Source organism: Capra hircus, assembly GCF_001704415.2.
Source record: "Capra hircus breed San Clemente chromosome X unlocalized genomic scaffold, ASM170441v1, whole genome shotgun sequence".
NCBI lineage: Eukaryota > Metazoa > Chordata > Mammalia > Artiodactyla > Bovidae > Capra > Capra hircus.
The window spans coordinates 65,594,032-65,616,812 of NW_017189516.1; the positions used below are offsets into that span (position 1 = coordinate 65,594,032).

General features: G+C 51.1%; 1 protein-coding gene across 1 annotated transcript in view; it reads right to left on the reverse strand.

The window, feature by feature from the left end:
- Positions 1-3,403: 3,403 nt before the first annotated feature.
- Positions 3,404-22,781, reverse strand: part of CD99 (CD99 molecule) — a 33,657-nt gene continuing 14,279 nt past the window's right edge. Inside the window, exons 4-10 of the mRNA XM_018043745.1 lie at positions 21,256-21,303; positions 20,332-20,400; positions 18,778-18,825; positions 17,712-17,780; positions 12,785-12,898; positions 7,003-7,056; positions 3,404-6,812 (exon numbers count right to left, since the gene is read on the reverse strand). Of these exons, the coding sequence (XP_017899234.1) occupies positions 6,787-6,812; positions 7,003-7,056; positions 12,785-12,898; positions 17,712-17,780; positions 18,778-18,825; positions 20,332-20,400; positions 21,256-21,303 (428 nt within the window). The 3' untranslated portion in view covers positions 3,404-6,786. The remainder of the gene's footprint in view (positions 6,813-7,002; positions 7,057-12,784; positions 12,899-17,711; positions 17,781-18,777; positions 18,826-20,331; positions 20,401-21,255; positions 21,304-22,781) is intronic.

The following is a 22,781-nucleotide window of genomic DNA, read 5'->3' on the forward strand; positions in this document are numbered from 1 at the left end:
ATCAAAGGTGCCAAGCTCGGGTGTAAGCAAGAGCTGCCTCGCCCCGGGGGCAGGGGGGTCATTCCCAAGACCCTCCTGCAGGGAGACGCCAGACCCAGAGCCCAGAGCAGCGCAGAGACTGAGACGTGTGTCTCAGGGTTAGGCGCTCAGCCGTGTCCGACGGTAGCCCTCCAGGCTCCTCTGTCCGTGGGGATTCTCCAGGCAAGAATACAGGGGTGGGTCGCCATGCCCTCCTCCAGGGGATCTTCCCAATCTGGGAATCGAACTCAGGTCTCCCACACTACAAGCGAATTCTTTACCGTCTGAGCCACCAGGGAAGCCCCCGTTTAATCTCTGCTTTTTTTTTTTTTTTTTTTTTTTGCAACTTGCAGACCCTGTGCCTTTAAAGAGTCACACTGAGCCCCTGAATCTGTTACTGTTGCAGGTGGCGTGGCAGCGAGGGTCAGCGGCGGGGATGGTGGGGGGCCAGACAACCCGATTTCACTTGGTCCTCCTGCTCTCTCTCACCAGATTAGTGGTAAAGAACGTACCTGCCAGTGTGGGAGATGTGGGTTCGATCCCTGGGTCGGGAAGATCCCCTGGAGAAGGACATAGCAAGCCACTCCAGTTTTCTTGCCTGGAGAATCTCATGGACAGAGGAGCCTGGTGGGCTGCAGTTCATGAGGTCGCAGAGAGTCGGACCCAACAGCAAAACCTACTGTGGGCCTTGGAGGTGGTTATAGACGGGGGCAAATTCCTTTTTTTTTTTTTTTTCAGTTGAAGTATAGAGTTGGTTGACAATGTGGTTTTAATTTCAGGCACGCAGCAAAGTGATTCAGTTATACACGTGTATTTATATTCTTTACCAGATTCTTTCCCATCCTACATTATTTCACTGAATGTAGTTCCCTGTGGTCTACATTAGGACCTTGTCGCTGAACTGCAAGGGGAAAAAAAAAAATTCGCTCTCTTTCAGAGTGACTCTGGGAACACAAAGCGAGGTACTCTAGCGCTCACGGAGAGGCAGAGAATTTTGAGGATTTTCAAGTCAAAGTGCAGGCATCAGATGAGACGAACACGGCTTTCACTGTGTTTCGTTACCTTGAAAGAGTGACTCAATGGGTCTCGGACCAGTGATTTGGGAAAGAATTAACTGCTCTGCCCCGCCCGGCTTCCCTGGTGGAAGTGAAGTGAAGTCGTTCAGTCGCGTCCGACTCTTTGTGACCCTGTGGACTGTAGCCCGCCAGGTTCCTCCGTCCATGGGATTTTCTAGGCAAGCCTACTGGAGTGGGTTGCCATTGCCTCCTCCAGGAGATCTTCCCGACACCCAGGGATCGAACCCAGGTCTCCCACATTGCAGGCAGACACTTTACCATCTGAGCCACCCGCCTGGCAACGCAGGAAACATATATAAGAGACCTGGGTTCGATCCCTGGGTGGGGAAGATTCCCCTGGAGGAGGCCATGGCAACCCACTCCAGTATTGCCTGGAGCATCCTCCGGGCTTCAGTAGTCTTGCCTGGAGCATCCTCCGGGCTTCAGTAGTCTTGCCTGGAGCATCCTCCGGGCTTCAGTAGTCTTGCCTGGAGCATCCTCCGGGCTTCAGAAGAAATTGTTTCGAACCAGAGAGGCCGTGCTTGGACGACACTGCGAAAGCCATCAGACGGGAGACCGACAAGCCCTCTCTGCCTTCGAGGTTGGGCCTGGCACCACGTGGCAGGGAGGACCGCCCCCCCATGCTCCCACCCACCACTGTCCCACCCGGAGGATGTCTGGGGAAGACCCACATTCACCGAGGGGTGCACAGAGCAGCGCCGGGCCCCATGAAGTGGGCTGGGAAGGGAGACAGCAGGTGGAATTTAAAACAAAAAAAAAAGCAAATGCATCTGCTGCGAGCCCCCTCCAGGCTGGCCCGGAGGAAGCACAGGGTCTCCGATGGGAAAGATTTGCTGGGTTAAGGGGGAAGGTGCTGTGTATGCCAGGAGGTTCCGGGACTTCCTCATGTGCTAGCACCCCTGAACCCAGTACTCGGAAGCCCGCTGACGTAGACGGGGTACGTCAGGGAGCTCCCAGGAGCCGCCAGGGTGTGACGTGGGCAGGGGGGACATCCCCAGATTAACTTGCTGCAACTAGAGCTCAGGGCGTGCCCAGGAGAAGGTGGGTCATAAGGAGGGACAGGGGCCTAGGGTGACGTTTGATTAGAGCGGGAGATTCATCGGCAGGTGGCCCTTGGCCCCTGGGAGGACCTGCTTCAGCCCAGGGCTGAGCCGGCCCATGAATGCACAATCGTGCATCTGGCCATTCCTGGGGAATCTCGCAAGCAAGAGAATGACGGATGCAGGGACCGGTTCTCGGTGTGGGCGGCAGGAGAGGAAAGCGTGGAGCTGAGACAGGACTCGTAGGAAATCCTCGCGGATGGAAGTGTGAGTTGCTCTGTGCGACCCCCATGGACTGTAGCCCGCCAGGCTCCTCCGTCCACGGGATGCTCCAGGCAAGGACACTGGCGTGGGTTGCCATGCCCTCCTCCAGGGGATCTTCCTGACCCAGGGATCGAACCCGGGTCTTCTGCACTGCAGCTGGCTTTTTAGCATCTAAGCTGGTGGCTTTCCTGGATGGAAAGCCGGTGCAAAAATAGCTGACACAGGTGTCACCGTGCCTGACTCCCTGCAAGGCGCAGTTGGAGGTATTTTATGTCTTCAAGCGGGTGTTACCAACCTTTTCTGTAAAGGATCCAAGAGGAGAGAAACAAGCAAACAAAAATCATTCCTCCTCTGCATGTCCAGGAATTTATTGGATGATGTAAACTGCATTTCAAATCCGTGGGGGAAAACATGGCTTATTCAATAAATGGTTTGGGAATAGTGGGATTATCCCAAGACGGCTTAAAAAAAACAACTACATATCAAGGGATCTCTTCCTCATCACCTTGATAAAAATGCATTCCTAGGGGATAAAATATTCTACTCAAAGTATATTTTAATTAAAAAACTGTGAAAACTTTTAGAAGACAACACAAGGGGATTTTTTGTTTTGTTTTGTAAATAATATCAGTATGCGTGCATGCTAAGTCACTCCACTCATGTCCAACTTTTTGTGACCCCATGGACTGTAGCCCACCAGGCTCCTCTGTCCATGGGAGTCTCCAGGCAAGAATACTGGGGTGGGCTGCCATCTGCTCCTCCAGGGGATCTTCCCGACCCAGGGATCAAACCCGGGTCTCTTATGTCTCCTGCATTGGCAAGTGGGTTCTTTACCGCTAGCGTCACCTGGGAAGCCCTAACATCAGAATGGTTGATGCTTTTTCTAGGTGTGACAAGCCCAGAAACTTTAACTAAGGTCACTACACAAAAATAATAAATGTGAGTGGGGAAAAAATATCATTTCAGAGTTCAAAGGTGAAGCATAAAGTGGAGAACCACATTTGCTACTTATGGCAACTCATATCTTTAATACGTGAAGAGTTCCTACAAATCAATAATAAAAGGACCAATAACACACACAGGCAAACAGCATATTCATTTCCTTCAAAAACAGACTCTCAGTGGGTCTCCCACACACAGATTCTGAACCTCAGATTTGTGTTAAGGCAAATACAACATAAACACAGTTGATGTGATATCATTCTTCAACTCAGAGACGGGCACCCATTGGAGAGCTTGCTTGGCAGGGAGGAAACAAATCTGACCTCACTAGGGTGTATCGTGAATTTGCAGACCCTCTAGAGCGGCTGTTTGGGCAATGTCCATAAAAATTAAATATACACATGCTTTTTTTATTCCCCCTCACAAAGCCAACTTCAGGCATTAATGCAACACATACCCTGTACTTCCACGGAGCCACAAACCTGTGCTTCCAAAGCTATTCACTACAGTATCTCACAGCAGAAAATTGACCACAGTTTACATGGGTTGATCAAATCCATTATGACCAAGACTTGTAACAAATCCTTTGCTGGTGTGTTCTCACTTAAATAAAAATGTTGATATTGATTTCAAAACTTGTTGGACTGTGATTTCTTTATACAGGAGTTCCAAAATGATTCTTTAAAGCAATCATTATGCCAAGCATTTAAATCATCAAACCACCCAATTTAAACTCAATTTTTCCAAAGGCCCCACCTTTGCTAAAGTCCTATTTACTTTAATGTGAACAAGAAATTGAGCTAAGTTTACAACCATGTACATACACCTTGTCCATAATAAAAGCCTAGTTGACTTCTTTCTTACGTGTATAGATTTAGGAATGAGTCACAATTTGGTATACTTAACCCCTTCACTAGTCTGTTGTTTAATGAGACGTTTATGCTTATACTATGATTGCGATGCTTATAAAAGTGTCGACATTATTCACAGAGTTACAAAGAGACTTTGCACATTTTTTCTTTTTATAAAGCAAGTCAGAGCACGGGCTCTGATGACTCATCGAGGGTGAATGTTGACACTCTCTGCTCCCTCTGTTAACCGGGTGACCTGAACGCGTTAGCAAGAGGACCTGAGCACACTGACTCAGCCAGCCCTCAGCTCTTGACAACTGGTCGACCCCTTCCACTGAGTGAAGACATTTCTGTTCTGTCCTGTAGAACCCAGATGTCACGAGCACCCCTGTACACACCTGAGGCCACAGGTATTTGTCGTATGAAGCGATGAATGGATATGAGAAATACTCAAATCTTCATTTTAAAAAATCTTTTCATATATGCAAAAATTATCATAGCGTCCAAGACAAAGCAAGTTCAATAGACAGGTGGCGATCTGCGGTAACACCTTGAGAAGGAAACTCCCAATGCTTTTCAACGACGGGAGGAGGGCTCGTGGAGAGAGTGGTGTTGAGCCTTCAATAAGGAGATGGCTCAGTTGCAAACCACCCCACAAAACAACTCATAAAAGTCTCTCTGAGCTTCCAAGCAGGAAAGACCCAGAATTCATGACCGAGATGGGGTTGGCCAAAAAGTCAGTTCTGAGCTTTTCGTGAGATGTTTCAGAAAAACCCAAAGGAACTTTTGGACGGAGAAGGAAACGGCAAAACCCACTCCAGGATTCTTGCCTGGAGAATACCATGGACTGAGGAGCCTGGTGGGGCTGCAGTCCGTGGGGTGGCAGAGAGTCAGACACGACAGAGTGACCAGGCCATACCTTGACGGCAGCTGCTCCCCAGGTCGGGTGGTTTGTGAGGGCTGCCCACACAGGGGTGCTGACATCATACCTTTGAATCCACGGTGACTGACATGAGGCTCTCAACAGTTCTTCACACGATTATCAGTAATGAGATTACGTCTTCACTCAGGTAAATGCTGCTACCCTGGATAACTACCCTAAGCGCTTTACGCGAGCAGGTCTGCGCTTTGAGAAAATCAGGGAAACAACCTCCTATTTCTGGAGAGGGAAGTCTATGGGTGGGGTCCAGCCCGTCTGCAAAATCAAGGCTTGCACGCTTTCCGAGATCAACACAAAACCCCAAGCGAAGCCTTTGTATGGGGTTGGCCAAAAGGTTCGTTCAACGAACACGTTGCTCGCTAGAGCTGTGGACGAAAACGAACAATGTGTCTTTTATTTTTACTGAAAGCCAAACGAACGTTTTGGCCAGCTCAACACAGGAAAGCCTGCATGTTGGAAGCCGTGTGGCGTGTGCGTTGCTGTGAGTGGAGGAACTGCTTTCAAAGGCAGAGAAGTCATTGCTAATAGCCCAGAGAAGAGCAAGCACTCAGCCCACACTTAAGATGTTAGAAAATATAGGTGACTGTCTCTCACTAAACAGTGTGCCCCCCACCCCCCCCCGCCACCCCGCCGCCCCGCAGTTAAACCAAGCTCTCCCGTGGAGGCTGATAAATGTGTTATAAAGATCATAAAAAAACAAATTCCTGGCATTTACCTACAAGGAAGAGACAGGAAAGAATCTGATGCAGGGCAGAAGGGCTGCTAACAAATATTTTCCCCACAACGTCATCAACTGGAGGAGGAAACGGCAACCCACTCTGGGACTCTTCCCTGCGAAATCCCACGGACAGAGGAGCCTGGCGGGCTACAGTCCACGGGGCCGCAAAGAGTCAGACAGGACTTAGCAAGTAAAGCACCACCACCACTGTGAGCAAAGAAGGGAAGGAAGAGACGAAAGCAAGTGCCAGAAATGCGAGCTAGTGCTTAGGGCGACGTCTGTCTTACAGAAAAGCCGCGTCACTAGCTTCACTAAATTTCCAACAGCCTCCTCTAAAAGGCACCTCCCGGCAAGACATTTAGGTAAATAGGACTTGATTTCTAAATTTCTTTTTTATTAGTCTGGTGTGGGGAAAAAAAAATTTTCACGAGAAATGAAAGAATTTTTGAGGAAACTTGCTTGAGGCTTAACGCCCACTTCGTTAAAGAGTCAATGGTTTCAGATGCATTCCATTTACAGGCAGTTTGTAAACGGTCCAGAGTTTCCGTTCGGGGAAGCTTGGTGGCGTTTGAACGATGATGGTTGGGAACTTGGCAACTTGGATGGGCCTTGGCGATCGGTCGGTCGGACGTTCCCTGTACTCACGGGAAAGCCCCCTCGGGGTCGTGGAGAAGGCGAGTGTGATTTTCCCCCCGGTGGATGGAAAACTCACCACAAGTCAAGTTTCATCCGCCCAGACCGGCGGATGGGGACGTGGTGGAGAGGGGACTGGGGAATAAAGCATCCCAGCGGTGAAACGAGGAATCCAGCTGGAGCGAAGGCACGGACAAGCCGGGGCGAGGTCCCAGGGGGTCATCTCTGCTCCTCCAGCCCATCTCTGGAGCGGCTCGGCAGGCAAGCTCGCGATCCGCTGCGGTTACTTGGCTGCCAAACGTCTTTATTTCTCCAGAAGAGTCTGTTGAACTGCAGAGGACAAAGACACAAGAACGTGTTTTTTTTTTTTTTCTTTTTCTTTTCAAGGCCTCTCCACTGCCAACCCCCTCTGAGTGGGCGGGCAGGGCAGCGGTTGGAAGAGGGGAGATAGCCACGGAGGGGATGCAGGTGGGGATGACAGTCGGTGACGATGAGGGATAACGCTCCCACCCTGTCTCACCTGCTGGCTCAGCCTTGGCGCGATGGCTCTCCATATTCACCTCGCCTTCTTCGGCTGAAAGCAAGAAGAAAACGCGCCCGAGTGGGGGCAGGGGGCGGCAGTGAATACAGAGACAAAGCACCCTGTCATCATTCCCAGGCTGAATCGGCATCGACCCACTCAGCTGCCCACCCAGCCCCTCCCGGAAAGCAGAGGAACCGCCCGGTCATCAGGCTGTGAAGGGCCCCTCGCTGGGGTTCCTGCCCCTCCCGGAAAGCAGAGGAACCGCCTGGTCATCAGGCTGTGAAGGGCCCCTCGCTGGGGTTCCTGCCCCTCCCGGAAAGCAGAGGAACCGCCCTGGTCATCAGGGTGTGAAGGGCCCTCGCTGGGGTTCCTGCCCCTCCCGGAAAGCAGAGGAACCGCCCTGGTCATCAGGGTGTGAAGGGCCCTCGCTGGGGTTCCTGCCCCTCCCGGAAAGCAGAGGAACCGCCCTGGTCATCAGGGTGTGAAGGGCCCTCGCTGGGGTTCCTGCCCCTCCCGGAAAGCAGAGGAACCGCCCGGTCATCAGGGTGTGAACGGCCCCTCGCTGGGGTTCCTGCCTCTTTGCTCCTTTGCTGTTCTGCGTCGGCCTTTTTATTTCCAAATTTCTATTCCTCGATTTCTCAAACACACATCGACGCCAAGAGGGTCAACACACTTCCCGCCTGTCCCCCAACCGTCCCCAGAAAGGATCTGTGAGCATAGCATCCTTTGCTCAGAATTCAAGTGTGAGGAGACAGAATTCAAAATACGGGAGGGAGAGGGGATGGAGCAGGGACAGCCAGCCTGGGAGTCTGAGGCATCAGCCGACGCCAACTCTTCTATACAGCATGAATGAAGAGCAAGGTCTTCCTACAGAGCCCAGGGAGCATCTACTGAATATCGTGGGATAAAGCGGCACCAGAAAATAAAATATCACAGAGGAACGCACAGGTGACTGGCTCGCTCTGCCATACAGCAGCAACCAACACCACGCTGTCAATCAACGACGCTTCGATAAAATGCAAAGTGAACCAACAAAAAAACACACGATGTTCCCAGTCAAAACGCATTTATTTGCATCGGAGTCGGTTCAAACGAGGTGGATGAGCTCTGCTATACAGAGTGAACTAAGTCAGACAGAGAAAGGTAACTCTCGTATATTAACGCATATAACGTTAGTCGCTCAGTCGAGGCCGACTCACTGCGACCCCATGGACGGCCTACCAGGCTCCTCCGTCCATGGGACTCTCCAGGCAAGAATACTGGAGTGGGTTACCATTTCCCTCCTCCAGGGGGATCTTCCCTACCCAGGGATCGAACCCAGGTCTCCCACATTACAGGCAGACACTTTAACCTCGGAGCCCCCGGGGAACTCCTTGTTGATGTACGGCAGAGAGCAACACAGTATTGTAAGGCAACTATCCTCCAACTAAAAATACACTATTTTAAAAAGTTAAGATGGAAGAAAGTGAATGGAAATAATAGCAATAAAGCTCGTTTCAGTCGAATGAAATGCAGGGATATTTAGGGGCTGGATAGGGCTTCCCTGGTGGCTCAGATGTTAAAGAGTCTACTCACAATACAGGGTTCGATCCCTGGGTCAGGAAGATCCCCTGGAGGAGGACAAGGCAACCCACTCCAGTATTTCCGCCTGGAGAATCCCATGGACAGAGGAGCCTGGTGGGTTACAGCTGCTGAGGTCACAAAGAGCTGGACATAACTGAGCATGTAAGCATGCTAACCAAGACGCAGGCTTCATTTCCTCAAAACCGAGAATACTCCCTTCAAAGACACAGACGGCCGCAGAAGTGACCAGGGTCAAAGCCATCACGGTGACTGGTGGAGGGTGACGGGCCCACGAGAAGAGCGTTGAGACAGCCTGTTGCGGGCTTCTCAAGCCACCTCCCGTTCCTAATCCCAAATCGTGCAACTCAGCTTCCAGACCAGTACCGGCTGTACCACCCTGGGAAGGGACACGACCCTGACCCTCAGCATGAGGCTGGAGAAAGAAAACTCGTATTTACACGCAAGAAGGAGATGGTCTGATGCAAAAAAGGGAAAGAAAGATCTGGCGTTGACCTCCATGTTTACGGAGGGGTGCAAGCATGCACGAATTCTAGGCGGTCACAGACCCTGTCCATCGTTTACTTCTGCACTGACATTCTCAGAAATTTTAAGTCGGGGTTGGGAAGGAGGTTAAGGGGAGGGTGTGACGGAGGCTCAAGAGGGAGGCAATATAAGTATACATACGGCTGAGTCACGCTGCTGTACAGCAGACACCAACATCCCCGTGTAAAGCGATTACCTTCCAATTAAAAGGAATTAAAGCAAAAAAGCAATTGAAGATGGTGAGATTTTCAGGTTGTTCGTAAGCATGCGGGTTCTCCTTTTTTCGCTGAGAACTGTGAAATTCACATAATTGGCAAAAACCAATTAGAGCAAGAGCTAGGGAAAAAAAAACCACTTCATGGTAATGGGCTGTAAAAATCCAGGGGCTATGGAGTCAGAAAGTTACAAATTCCATCATTAGTGTGAAAGGCCATATCCTATGCCTTAGGGCTGGCTTTGCCCCAGGGAGGGGAGGGGGGGTCTCTGCAGACAGGATGGTCCACCCAACGGGCAAGGATGGAAGGTGACTGGCAAAGCTGGTTTTGTTCACGGAAGCCCCCCAGCCCCGTTTGTGTGCGTCGGTTCCCACTTTAAAAGGGACCACGTCTGCATTTGTTTTCACTTCTCTGAAGGCAAAGTGCGCCTTCGAATACAGCATCCCAAGCTTCTGTGCTTCGACAAGGCAGAAAACATTGAGACGTCACAGTACGGCCTGAGGGGTCAGGGAGAAACGTCCCTGGGGAAACGTCTTGGTAGCAAGGAGGGGGAAAAAAAAAGGGGGCAGACAGGTTTGCTTTTCAAGACAGATGCGGATCAGAAAGGATCATCTCCACGCCCCTGCCCGGGGCTCTCCACGCGTGCCCTAGATTTTCGACTCATCTGCAAAGGAAGAGCGGAAAAGGACAATGAAAAAATAAATAAAAAGAAAACCAAAATCAATCAGAGATAAATATCTGAGAGCCTGGCTTTGGGTGCAAGAGCCCACGGGTGCAGGCAGCAGCAAGCTGTTAAGAGATACGTCCGTCTGCTGGGCTCAGAAGTTAAGGAGCCGGGCTGATACGGCAACAGTATCGCTGGAGTGGATGCTGGGGTTAAGGGGGAAGGGGACGGTGGCGGGGCGGCAGGAAAAGAAAGAAAGAAAAAGGAAGAAAGACCAAGAGGAAGGGAGAAAAGGAGAGACAGAAAGGAAGCAAGGAAGAGAAAGAAGACAGGACGGATCGGGAGGCAGACAGAGGAAGGCTGGAAGCAGGAGGCCAGGACAAGAGGGGAGAATGGGAGGGCGCGTGCCCATGGCTCACTGTCACCCAAGCCTCCAGAATCCCCTGCCCCCAGGGGCACCGAGGGAGCAGCCAGGAGATGCGCCGTGAGCACACGAGCCGTCAGCCACCCACCACGTCCAGCGACAACACAGCCACACGCCGGGGCCCGCCGCGGTAGCCACGTCCTCCCGAACCGGAAACTCCACACACTCACAGCTCCACGTGGGTTCCGCACGTCTCACAAGAAACAGCCCAGAAAAGACGACTCTCACAGAACGGCCCCGTGCGCAGAGCACGCCGAAAAAGGGCCCCCTGGGGTCTTCCCGCGCCTGATGGACCAGGTTTCGACGTTTCTGTACCATCTCGGTTCATCAAAACACGAAACTTGACGACAGGCACTAAACTCGTTTTGGAACGCCTGTGTTCCACGCGGAGCGTCTTACCCACCGAGCCAGAAAGACTCCTCACCGCTCTGCATCTGATTCTGCTGTTCATATGAGAATGTGTGTGTGCCAGTCGCCCACACACATTCCGGTTTTTTCAGAAAATCCTGGGGCTGGTACCCGGGTGCTCACTTTCCCTGTCGAGCGCCTTCCTCGTCTCCGGGCTTGAGTGCCAAGCTCTGAGTTTAAGCATCTTTCAGACAAGGGGAAAATGTACTCGAAAGAGAGACACTGGGATTTCCCTGGTGGTCCTGTGGCCAAGACCCTGCCCTCCCAAGGCAGGGCGCCTGGGTTCAATCCCTGACCAGGGAATTAGATCCCACGTGCCAAACTAAGACCTCGAACAGCCAAATAAAATTAAAAAGGGAGAGGAAACACTGATTTCCTTCCATCGAAGGCTTCCTCTTTGAAGCTCTTTTTGCTTGTTTTAGGAGAAACAAAAGAAAAAAATACATATCTATATATTCGGCTTGTGTTCCCTCTAGCCTCGCCTAGATTCTAATTGCAAATGTTTTACGAGTATCTGCTGGAACTCGGTCATCTGTCCATTTGGGCATTGCTGGATGCTCACCCTTCTGCCAGTCTAGCACACCCTCCTGAGAGTGGCCAGATGGAAGGCACCCACACCCACATGGGAAATAAGATGCCATCAGGCAACCCTTACCCTCCTCTGGCGAACAGAGGGCTATAAAAAGAGCCGCTTAGTTTAGATTTCCGCATCCAAACGCCCGCGTCGGACTGTCAATTTCGGGCTGCAAACCGTGTCTGTGGGCCTGAAATGCTGCAAGATGGAGGGTCAGACTCCAACCCTCGGGGCTGACTTTCCCTCTCCATCAGCATCAACTCAAGTCTCCTTGGGAATGTCCCAAGATCCCTCAGGAAGCAGGCCCTTAGGCAGACAACATCAGCAGGCAGACGGCCCAGTAAGGACTCAGGATCTTACATAGGATGAGACGCTCAAATACCTCAAGTCTCCTCCCAGGAAGAGGGCCCACGTGGCCTCCCACAAACCGTATCACAACCCGATCCTCTAGTGGTTCTGAAAGCAAGACCTAGACAACCGCCTTGCAGAGACACACAAAGGTCAGTTGTGTTCAAAGTAGTAGAGTTTGCTGACGTCAACACAAATCCCAAGTTAACAAGACTTGAGGACAAGGGCCCAAATGCCCATTGACGGAGGTCCCATCACCACATTGCTGACGGCAGCATTCTCCACATTCCGCCTACAAACTGTCTGGGCCGTCCAACTATTTTGAGTATCCCCCGGTCCCAGGTTCCAGCAAAAAGGGAACCACTTGCCTGGTGTTTCCGCTGTAATTCCCGTGGGTTGTAATATGGTGGCCCCACGGCTATGGCTGTTATCCTAAAGACGACGAGGTGTGTGAGTCCCTCGGTCGTGTCCGATTCTCTGTGACCCCATGGACAGAGGAGGAGGGGGATTCTCCATGCAAGAATACTGGAGTGGGTTGCCATTCCCTTCTCCCGGGGATCGTCCCCACCCAGGGATCGAACCCAGGTCTCCAGCATTGTTGCAGGCGGATTCTTTACCAGCTGAGCCACCAGGTGGGGGCTAGCAAGTGGAGGAGAGTGGCTGCAAACGTCAGTTAACAATGAACGCATCACAAGAGACAACGTTACTTCCGCACTCTCTGCCAGGCAACCCGTCCAAACTCTCACACACAACGTCACGAGCATCACCAGAAGCCTAAAGCACAGACCATCACCTCTCCTGTCCTCGTTACATAAAAACCTTCCCAAGTGGCATGGTTAGTAACTTGCACAAGCTCACACGGCTAGAAGCAGGAAGCGCCCAAATCGAAGCGGTGCAGTCAGATCCCGGTTTTCTAGCCGTGTTAGGGACCCTCAGTCACCGTCCCCGTGGTTTGTGCCAACCAGAGCTCTGCTTCTGTTTTAGCATTTTTTAATATACGGTACCCAGACCCCCCGGAAAGGAGGTGGCGGTGGCCTCACCGTTCTCTTTGAAACACAGCTTCTTCTTCTGGTAGGCGATGAAGCTGGAGATGGCTCCTCCCAAGGCCACCACGACGGCACCCACGATCCCCGGGATCACGCCTGGCGATTCCTCTGTGGGGAGAAGCAAAGAGCGCCGTGATGGGCAGGAGGGAACGCTCACGGGGGAGACCACGGAGTCGGGGGTACGGGGGGGGGCTGGGGGCCCCGCCCGGAGGAAGATAGCCGGGCTGAGGCCTGAGATGCGGGGACCACAGGGGAGCCACAGAGGGAACCCCCACTCCAGAGCCTCTGCCTGGAATTCACCCCTGGAACTGGAATTCACCTCGCCATGCACACCACTGCCAATCCGGTCAAGTGGCTCCCCAGAGGGATGCCAAACACCACCTCGTCCCGTCCCCAGGACCAGCGCAGGGGACCTCCCAGCTTAGTGAGGAGGCTCCTAGGTGAGGAGATAAATACACAGCAGAGGGGACCCGGCAGGGACCACTCAGAGGCTGTGCGACCTCACCCAACCAAACTCCCGGGTCTTCAGTTCAGTTCCGCCGCTCAGTCGTGTCTGACTCTTTGCAACCCCATGGACTGCAGCACCCCAGGCCTCCCTGTCCATCACCAACTCCTGGAGTTCACTCAAAGTCATGTCCACTGAGTCGGTGATGCCATCCAACCATCTCATCCTCTGTTGTCCCCTTCTCTTCCTGCCCTCAATCTTTCCCAGCATCAGGTTCTTTTCCAATGAGTCAGCTCTTCGCATCAGGTGGCCAAAGGACAGGAGTTTCAGCTTCAACATCAGTCCTTCCAATGAACATCCAGGACTGATCCCCTTTAGGATGGAACGGCTGGATCTCCTTGCAGTCCAAGGGACTCTCAAGAGTCTTCTCCAACACCACAGTTCAAAAGCGTCAATTCTTCAGCACTCAGCTTTCTTTATAGTCCAACTCTCACATCCATACATGCCCACTGGAAAAACCATAACTTTGAGTGGACAGACCTTTGTTGACACAGTAATGTCTCTGCTTTTCAATGTGTTATCTAGGTTGGTCATAACTTTCCTTCCAAGGAGTAAGCGTCTTTTAATTTCATGGTTGCAGTCACCATCTGCAGTGATTTTCAGTTCAGTTCAGTTCAGTCGCTCAGTCGTGTCCGACTCTTTGCGACCCCATGAATCGCAGCATGCCAGGCCTCCCTGTCCATCCAAAATAAAGTCTGACACTGTTTCCACTGTTTCCCCATCTATTTGCCATGAAGTGACGGGACTGGATGCCATGATCTTAGTTTTCTGAATGTTGAGCTTTAAGCCCAGATCTTCATGTCCTGTCTAAAAAAAAATCCAAAGCCACCGACCTCTTATTTGTTGGACTGTGCCGGTGTTTGATCTGCAAGGAGATTAAACCCATCCATCCTAAAGGAAATCAGTCCTGAATATTCATTGGAAGGACCGATGCTGAAGCTGAAGCTCCAATCCTTTGGCCACCTGATGCAAAGAGCTGACTCCTTAGGAAAGACCCTGATGGTGGGAGGGATTGAAGGCAGGAGAAGATAGAGGCGACAGAGGATAAGATGATTGGATGGCATCACTGACTTGACAGACATGAGTTTGAGCAAGCTCTGGGAGTTGGTGATGGACAGGGAGGCCTGGGGTGCTGCAGTTCATGGGGTCACAGAGAGTCGGACACGACTGAGCTAGTCAACAACAAGTCTGACCCCTGATCTTTCAAGTTATTTGTTGAAGGCTCACATAATGATGAGCATTTTTTAGCAACACAAATTTTATAAATTCAGGTCCGAACATGGTTTTTACAGACCTAAATGCTACCACAGACTCAATGTGTGCTAAGTCACCTCAGTCGTGTCCAACTTTTTGAGATCCCGTGGACTGCAGCCTCCAGGCTCCTCTGTCTGTGGGATTCTCCAGTCAAGAACACTGGAGTGGGTTGCCACGCCCGCCTCCAGGGGATCTTCCTGACCCAGGCATCAAATACGCGTCTCTTAGTCTCCTGAACTGGCAGGTCACTTCTTTATACCACTAGAGGCAGCCCCCTCCAGTGTTCTTGCCTGGAGAATCCCAGGGACGGGGGAGCCTGGGGGGCTGCCGTCTATGGGGTCGCACAGAGTCGGACACGACTGAAGTGACTCAGCAGCAGCAGCTGCAGCAGCAGCCGCAGCAGCAGCAGCCACCCAGAAAGCCCAAAATGAAAGTAGGCATAGGGATAAAAGACAAAACCTCAACAACGACAAGCAATACACCTGTTCCTTAGGCTTTCCGAGTGAAACCTCAGTCCACTTCCTTCCAAGAGACAAGCCTCTCTGAAATGATAAATAAGCCAGTCAGACACATGGGAGACTTAAGGCTAATTACTAACTGTTTCCTCCATCACCAACAGCATCTTTTAAAGCGGACTCGTCATTCCCTAAAGGAGAAAAACGCTCAACACTGAAATTCTAGCTGAAGTGAACGGCAGAAATGGCCTTCGGCATGGATGCTACAGAATATCAGACTGAGCAAAGGGTCACGAAAGTGAAAGTCGCTCAGTCGTGTCCGAGTCTTGGCGACCCCGTGGGCTATACAGCCCGAGGAATTCTCCAAGCCGGAGAACTGGAGTGGGTAGCTGTTCCCTTCTCCAGGGGATCTTCCCGACCCAGGGATGGAACCCAGGTCTCCTGCATTGCAGGCGGATTCTTTAGCAGCTGAGCCACCAGGGAAGCCCAAAGACTGCAGAGAAATATCAAATTCCCAACTGCTTTCATCTCACTTTCCTCCTCAAGGAGAAGAATAAAGCCAAACCAAACTAATGATGGTAATTTATAAATCAATTAGGCCTCGAGAACTGAGCCACAGCGTCAGCTTCGGCCTATGGGGCATTCTCTGCCTCTGACCATCCAACGTATAACCACCATCCTCTACCAAGCTGCAGACAACTTCTGCGACATGGATGTTCCAAACCCCTTTGTGCTGGACAGAAATGATGTGACCACCGCTGATGCTTTCAGAGGCTGCCTTCTTCGTTTTAAGGACGCTTTTTCAAGTGCCAGCAAGAGCTGGCAGAGGTTGCAATGTATCCACCCAACAGGGATCGCAGGAGTCTATGCGTGTGTGTTCGTGTGCCTGTATGCGTGTGTGTGCTTCCCAGAGCGTGCGCACTGCATAGGGGCCCACTGCACCAGCGCCCAGAGGGACGTGAGTGCACACGTGTTCACACGCGTGTCTGCGTGCACAAGCATGTACTGAACAAGCGCTGCGCATGTACGTGGGCGCGTGTGCCTTGTATCTGAGCCTGAGTGTGTGCGCACCGTCTGTCTGCTTTGCAGCTCTGTGTCCAGGTACCTCCCCAGCCTGGCTGATTCTCCCCCATCACGCGGGCTCTTCGGCAGTGCTGAGCTCCCTCCACCACCCCCCACCCTCCTAAGAGGCCGCCTCCGACGCCCATGCTGACCCCCTGGGACACCCACGTTCTAAACTATCATAAACTAACAGACCTGTCATTCTGAACGATCAGAAGACACACACCATCTTCAGAATTAGCCATCAGGTGTGGACGCACCTAACTGCCAAGAAAACTCATACGATTAAAACTTGCAAATAACTTCAGAAAATGCTTCTGGAATACTCGTTAGCGAAAAGTTTGACATTGTGGATGGAAGGCTGTGAGAAACCTAAACAGCACATTAAAAAGCAAACACAGATACAGATCATTGCCGACCAAGGTCTGTACATTGAAAGCCATGGTTATCCCAGGGGTCGTGTACGGATGTGAGAGTCAGACCATCGAGAAGGCTGAGCGCCGCTGATGCTTTGTAACTGCGGTGCTGGAGAAGACTCCTGAGAGTCCCTTGGACTGCAAGGAGATCCAACCAGTACATTCTGAAGGAAAGCAAGCCTGAATCTTCAGTGGAAGGGCTGATGCTGAAGCTGAAGCTCCAATACTCTGGCCCCCTGATGCGAAAACCCGACTCACTGGAAAAGACCCTGATGCTGGGAAAGACTGAAGGCGGGAGGAGAAGGGGACGACAGAGGATGAGGTGGGTGGATGGCATCACCGGCTGGATGGACATGAGTCTGGGCAAGCTTCGGGAGTTGGTGATGGACAGACAGGGAGGCCTGGCGTGCTGCAGTCCATGGGGTCGTGGAGAGTCGGACGTGACTTGGCAAGTGAACAAGAACGTTATAACACAGTATGAATTAAAGGCTGACCGTTTCACTTACCATTGCTTGCATTTAAACGGATATAAAATACTAGAGAGAATAATCCCCTTCACTGTGTTAGAAGATGGACACTATTCCTATTTTTCCAGGTTAAAAATTAAACAAATAAATCAGTTCAGCCAGTCACTCAGTCTTGACCGACTCTTTGCGACCCCACGGACTGCAGCATGCCAGACCTCCCCGTCCATCCCCATCTCCCAGAGTTTGCTCCAACTCAACGTCCATTGAGTTGGTGACGCCATCAAACAAATACATAAATGTGCAAAGTATACAAGCAAATAAAGCATCTCAATGCACAAAAGAAGTCCACTCAAAACGGGAAGTTTCGACAGCTCTTCAACTCAGAAAACTGACGGCAGTCAAATGTCTCTGAGAACACGAAGATGGGTGAGAAAAAGCAACAAGCATCAAGAAAAAACAAAGAGCTTTTGCTCAAGCTCATGTTTCTCCAGATTCATTCTCTATATTAAAAATCACACTGAATACTTCTGAGCTTTCATTAAAACCTGGTAAGTAAAGTCAGCAAACTAAACATCGAATCCAAAAGAACAAAAAAAATATCTTTTTGAATACTGCTTTCCAGGACTGGAAAATCGGCATTCCCTCACACAGAGCGTGCACTGTACGATCACGCGAACCCTGGAATGACCGCCTTTCAGCTGACACAGGAATCACGGAAGCCTGAAACGCACACAAGGAACCCCAGGCGCCCCGGGGTCTCACCGTTAGAGTCAGGCTGCTTGGGGTCTGGCTGAGGTTTTGAGTTCGGTGAGTCGGGTGACGCTCCGCCACCTGTGAAAGAGGACGGTTGCACTTATGAGCACTCTGAGGTCAAGAAAGCAAGACATGCGTTTGCACGAGTGCGTGTAAGTCGCTCAGTCGTGTCCGACTCTTCTGCGGCCCCGTGGACTATAGCCTGCCAGGCTCCTCTGTCCAGGGGGATTCTCCAGGCAAGGATACTGGAGTGGGTTGCCATGCCCTCCTCCAGGGGATCTTCCAGACCCGGAGATCAAACCCATATCTCTTATGTGTACTGCCTTGGGCAGGCAGGTTTTTTGTTTTTTGTTTTTTGTTTTTAATCACTGGCACCACCTGGGAAGCGCTTGCGTACAGACAGTTAAGTGGGAAACGGAAGTGTGCCCTTTGTCACGGCCGGGGACACCTTGTCGTGCTGGGGATGAACGTACGCACAGCCACCTGCGGATTCGTGTCCGTCGGCATCCAGCTATAACCCTCACTTCCTGTCTCTCCCACAGGAAATAGAGCAGATGGCTGGGCCAGCGGCAGAACGCGTGGGGTCCAGTGCAGAGTGAAAAAATGCACTTTGCACGTCCGTGCTCCACACTGCGCCAGGAATTTCAATACGGCGGCCACACTGAACCGTGAGCAATGAAAGTGTGGCCTCTGTTTGTTCAACCAAAAATGGAGCCCCTTGTGAGTGTGGGGTTCCTGCGTGTTCCCACGTGCCTGTGAGGCCCAGCCCGACCAATGGTATTCAAAGTGCCTTACACACCCCAAAGACTCTAAGAGTTCTAAAACAAAAGATAAGGTACCTGTGTCCAGGCACCTCCCCAGCCTGGTTGATCCTCCCCCATCACGTGGGCTCGTGATGTACCTTTCTTATCGGCGTACAGAAAAAAAGCCAAAAACTCAATTCCAGAAACCATACACCTATTCCTCAGGGTTTCCCGGTGAAAACGAATTTGACATCTTTAAGAGAGACACACACTCCTTTGAAATGATAAATAATCAAGTCAGACACGTAGGAGATTTAAGACAGCCTACTTACCCTTTCCTCCACCATCAAGGGCGTCGTTTAAATCCCAGTTATCATTCCCTAAAGGAGAAAGACAGTGAAGACTGAAGTTGTGTGTGAAACGAAGACCAGAAATGGCTTTCTATACAGACAGTATCGAGTTATCAGGCTGACCAAAAACTCAACAGCAAAACCAAACTCCGACCGTTTTCACAGTCTTAGAAGAACGTAAGGTCAAGAAGAAAAATACAAGGAAACACGAAATCAAGATAATGAAAGCAACCTATAATTACGCCCCATGGGCCGAGCGGGAATTCCAAATTCTGCCTGCACAGAATTCTTTCCCATTAACTGTCCAGCCTATAACCAACCCTCCCAAGCTGCCAATGACTTTCGCAATACAGATGTTACAATGTAAGGACAGATATCTGTGGCCAAATCTAGGCTAGTGCCCACTGAAAAAGGGATTCAACTGACCCAGCTGTGCTCCATAAAAGGATGCTCTCTGTCCACAAAATGAAAGACTCCTGACGGTTTCAGATGCTGCCTTCTTAAAGACTCTTTTTCGAGTCCCAGAGACAACTGGGAGAGCTTATGTATCCACCCAACGCGACTTACCGAGTTATCGTGAGATGCTCCTGGGAAAGTGTTCCTGCCCCAGGGAGCCCGTGATGAGACAAATTCCACTGTTCAAAATTATCCACCATCCTCTGGGCAAGCTGCCCGAAACAGAGGGTGGTTTCCAGGAGCGGACTATGCGGAGTTTCGGTGGGCAACGGGGAATAGGGAAAGAACTCGTGGAGAAGGCTCTCTGGAATGCTGCCACCAACAGCAACAGACTCGATCATGAAACGCAGGTTTTTCCATCTATGTGTGTGTGTGTGTGTGTGTGTGTGTGTATGGATGAGTGGCTCCTCTGTCCGTGGGGTTCTCCACGCAAGAATACTAGAGTGGACTGCCATGCCCTCCTCCAGGGGATCGTCCCGACCCCGGGACGGAACCCAGGTCTCCCACATTGCAGGCAGATTCTTCACCAGCTGAGCCACCAGGGAAGCCCAAGAATCCTGGAGTGGGTGGCCTGTCCCTTCTCCAGGGGGTCTTCAAGATCCAGTCATCGAACTGGGGTCTCTTGCGTTGCAGATTCTTTACCAGCTGAGCTTCCAGGGAAGCCCATGCTTTCCCAAATTGATTCTCTATATTTAAAACCTTACACTGTTTTTCTTTTTTTTAATTTTATTTCCACTGCAATCTTGGAAGTAAAATCAGCAAACTAAACATCAAATCAAAAAAAAAAAAGAAAAAGAAATCTTTCTGAATACTGCTTTCCAAGACTGGAAAATTGGAATTCCTTTGTACAGAGCATTCACTGTAAGAGAAAGTGAAGTCGCTCAGTCGTGTCCGACTCTATGCGACCCCATGGACTGTAGCCCACCAGGCTCCTCCGTCCATGGGATTCTCCAGGCAAGAACACTGGAGCGGGTTGCCATAATTCACTGTAGGATCACGCTAAGTCTGGAATGACCTCCTTTCAGCTGACACAGAGGTCACTGAACTCTGAAACACACACAAGGAGCCCCAGGGTCTCACCAGAAGTGCCAGGCTGCTTGGGGTTTGGCTGAGGTTTTGGCTTCGGCGGCTTGGGTGACACTCGGTCATCTGTGAAAGAGGACAGTTGCAGTTATGAGCACTCTGAGGTCAAGAACACAGAACACGCGTTTGCACGTGTGGGTGCCAAGTCGCTCCAGGCGTGTCCGACTCTCTGCGACCCCATGGACTGTGGCCCGCCAGGCTCCTCTGTCCATGGGATTCTCCAGGCAAGGATACTGGAGTGGGGTGCCATGCCCTCCTCCAGGGAATCTTCCCGACCCAGGGATCAAACCCACGTCTCTTACATCTGGCGCAGCGGCAGGCGGGTTCTTCACCACTAAGCGCCATCTGGGAAGCATTTGCATACAGCTGGCTAACTGGACTGTGGGAAACGAAAGTGTGCCCTTTGTCACGGCCGGGGACACCTTGTCACGGTGGGGATACGTACGCACAGCCACCTGTGGGTTTCTGTCCGTCAGCATCCAGCTGTAACACTTCACTTCCAATAGCAAATAAAGCAGATGGCTGGGCCCGCTACAGAATTTGTGGGGTCCGGTGCCAACTGAGAATGCGTTTTGCATATCCTTGCTCAAACTGTGCTACCATTTTGAATACAGCGGCCACACAGCCTTCGTTCCACCAAGGATGGAAGACCTACTGGGCGTGACCCCACCCGACCCCACGAGGCCAGCCCTGCCCAGGGTGTTTTCATTCTGTCTCGTATCCCCACAGACACCGTAAGTTCTAAATCCAAAGAAGACAGACAAAAGCCAAAAGCTCAAAACCAACAAACAATAACACCCGTTCCTTAGGCTTTTCCGGGGGGCAAACTCATTTGATTTAATTAAAAGAGAAAAAAAGCCTCTTTGAAATGATCCAATAACCAGGTCAGACCCACAGGAGATTTCCGACAAGACTACTTACCGTCTCCTCCACCACCAATGGCATCGGTCAAATCGAAGTCATCATTCCCTAAAGGAGAAAAGACAGTGAACGCTGAAGTTCTGCGTGAACTGAAGTTCTGCAGAAATGGCTTTCGACGCAGACAGTAGAGCGTATCAGTGTGTATCAACCGCAATACGGAACTCCTGACCGTGTTCACACCCTTCTTCTCTTCCAGGAAAAGAATCAAAGGGAAAAGTCAAAATCCTGAAAGGTATCTATCAATCAGTTATGGGCCCCCTGGACCAAGCTGGAATTCCGACTTCTGTCTGCAGACAATTCTTTCCCCGTTGACTGTCCATCCTGAAACCAACTCTCCCAAGTCGCCCGTGACTTTGGCAATATAGTTGTTATAATACAACAACAGAAACGCGTGGCCTGATTTGGGTTCACATCCAGTGAAAAAGTGATTCGGCTGACCCAGGCGTGCTCGAAAAACTGATGTGATGTTTCAGAGGGTTGGAGATTTTAGAGGTGGCCTTCTTTGTCTTAAGGACTCAAGTCCCAGAGACACCCAGGAGAGGTTCTGTGCCCACCCAGCACAAGGTTCTGAGCCATCGTGAGTCATACGTAGGAAACACCATCAGCGTTCCAGGGAGCTCGTGATGGTTCACATTTCCGTTGTTCAACAGTGACTCAGCCAGCATATTCCGCACACATGGGTGGGTCAAACACAGAGTCACATGAGCAACGCTATCCTTTACTCACGACGCTTCCCTGGTAGCTCAGACAGTAAAGACATGGCCTGTAATGCAAAAGACCCAGGTTCGATCCCTGGGTCAGGGAGATCCCCTGGAGAGGGCAATGGCAACCCACTCTGCCATTCCTGCCTGGACAGTCCCACAGACAGAGGAGCCGGGTGGGCTACACCGTTCATGGGCTTGCAGAGAGTCAGACACGACTGACTAACATGTTCACCTTTTTACATGAGAAATCCAATAATTAAACGGAGCTGTTATATATACATATATATATATAAATAAGTGATAAGAGCTCGGTTAACTTTGGGCATTGATTGAATGCCGGGTGGCTAACCCCCAGTGAATCTGTGTGTGTGCTCATGTGTGCGTGCGTGCGTGCGTGCGTGTGTGTGTGTGAGCTAAGTCACTTCAGTCGTGTTCAACTCCCTGCAACCCCATGGACTGTACCCTACCACGCTCCTCTGCCGTGGGATTCTCCAGGCAAGAATACTGGACTGGAGTGGGTTGCCACGCCCTCCACCAAGGGATCTTCCCGACTCAGGGGTTGAACCTGCGTCTCTCATGTCTCCTGCATTGGCAGGCGGGTTCTTTCCCACTAGCCCCACCTGGGAAGCCGCCCCCACACCCCAGTGAATCTGATCCTTAGGCAATTCTGTCACTGGTTTCTGAACCTTGAGATTTTTCCAGAAAGGGTGAGTGTCATCAGGTATGGTCCTCGTGGACACTGAGATCTGAGTCTGCTCACGGGTTATAAGAGGGTCCCAGCTTCTAAAATTGCTCCTCCCGAGAGATGAGTATTGAAATCCA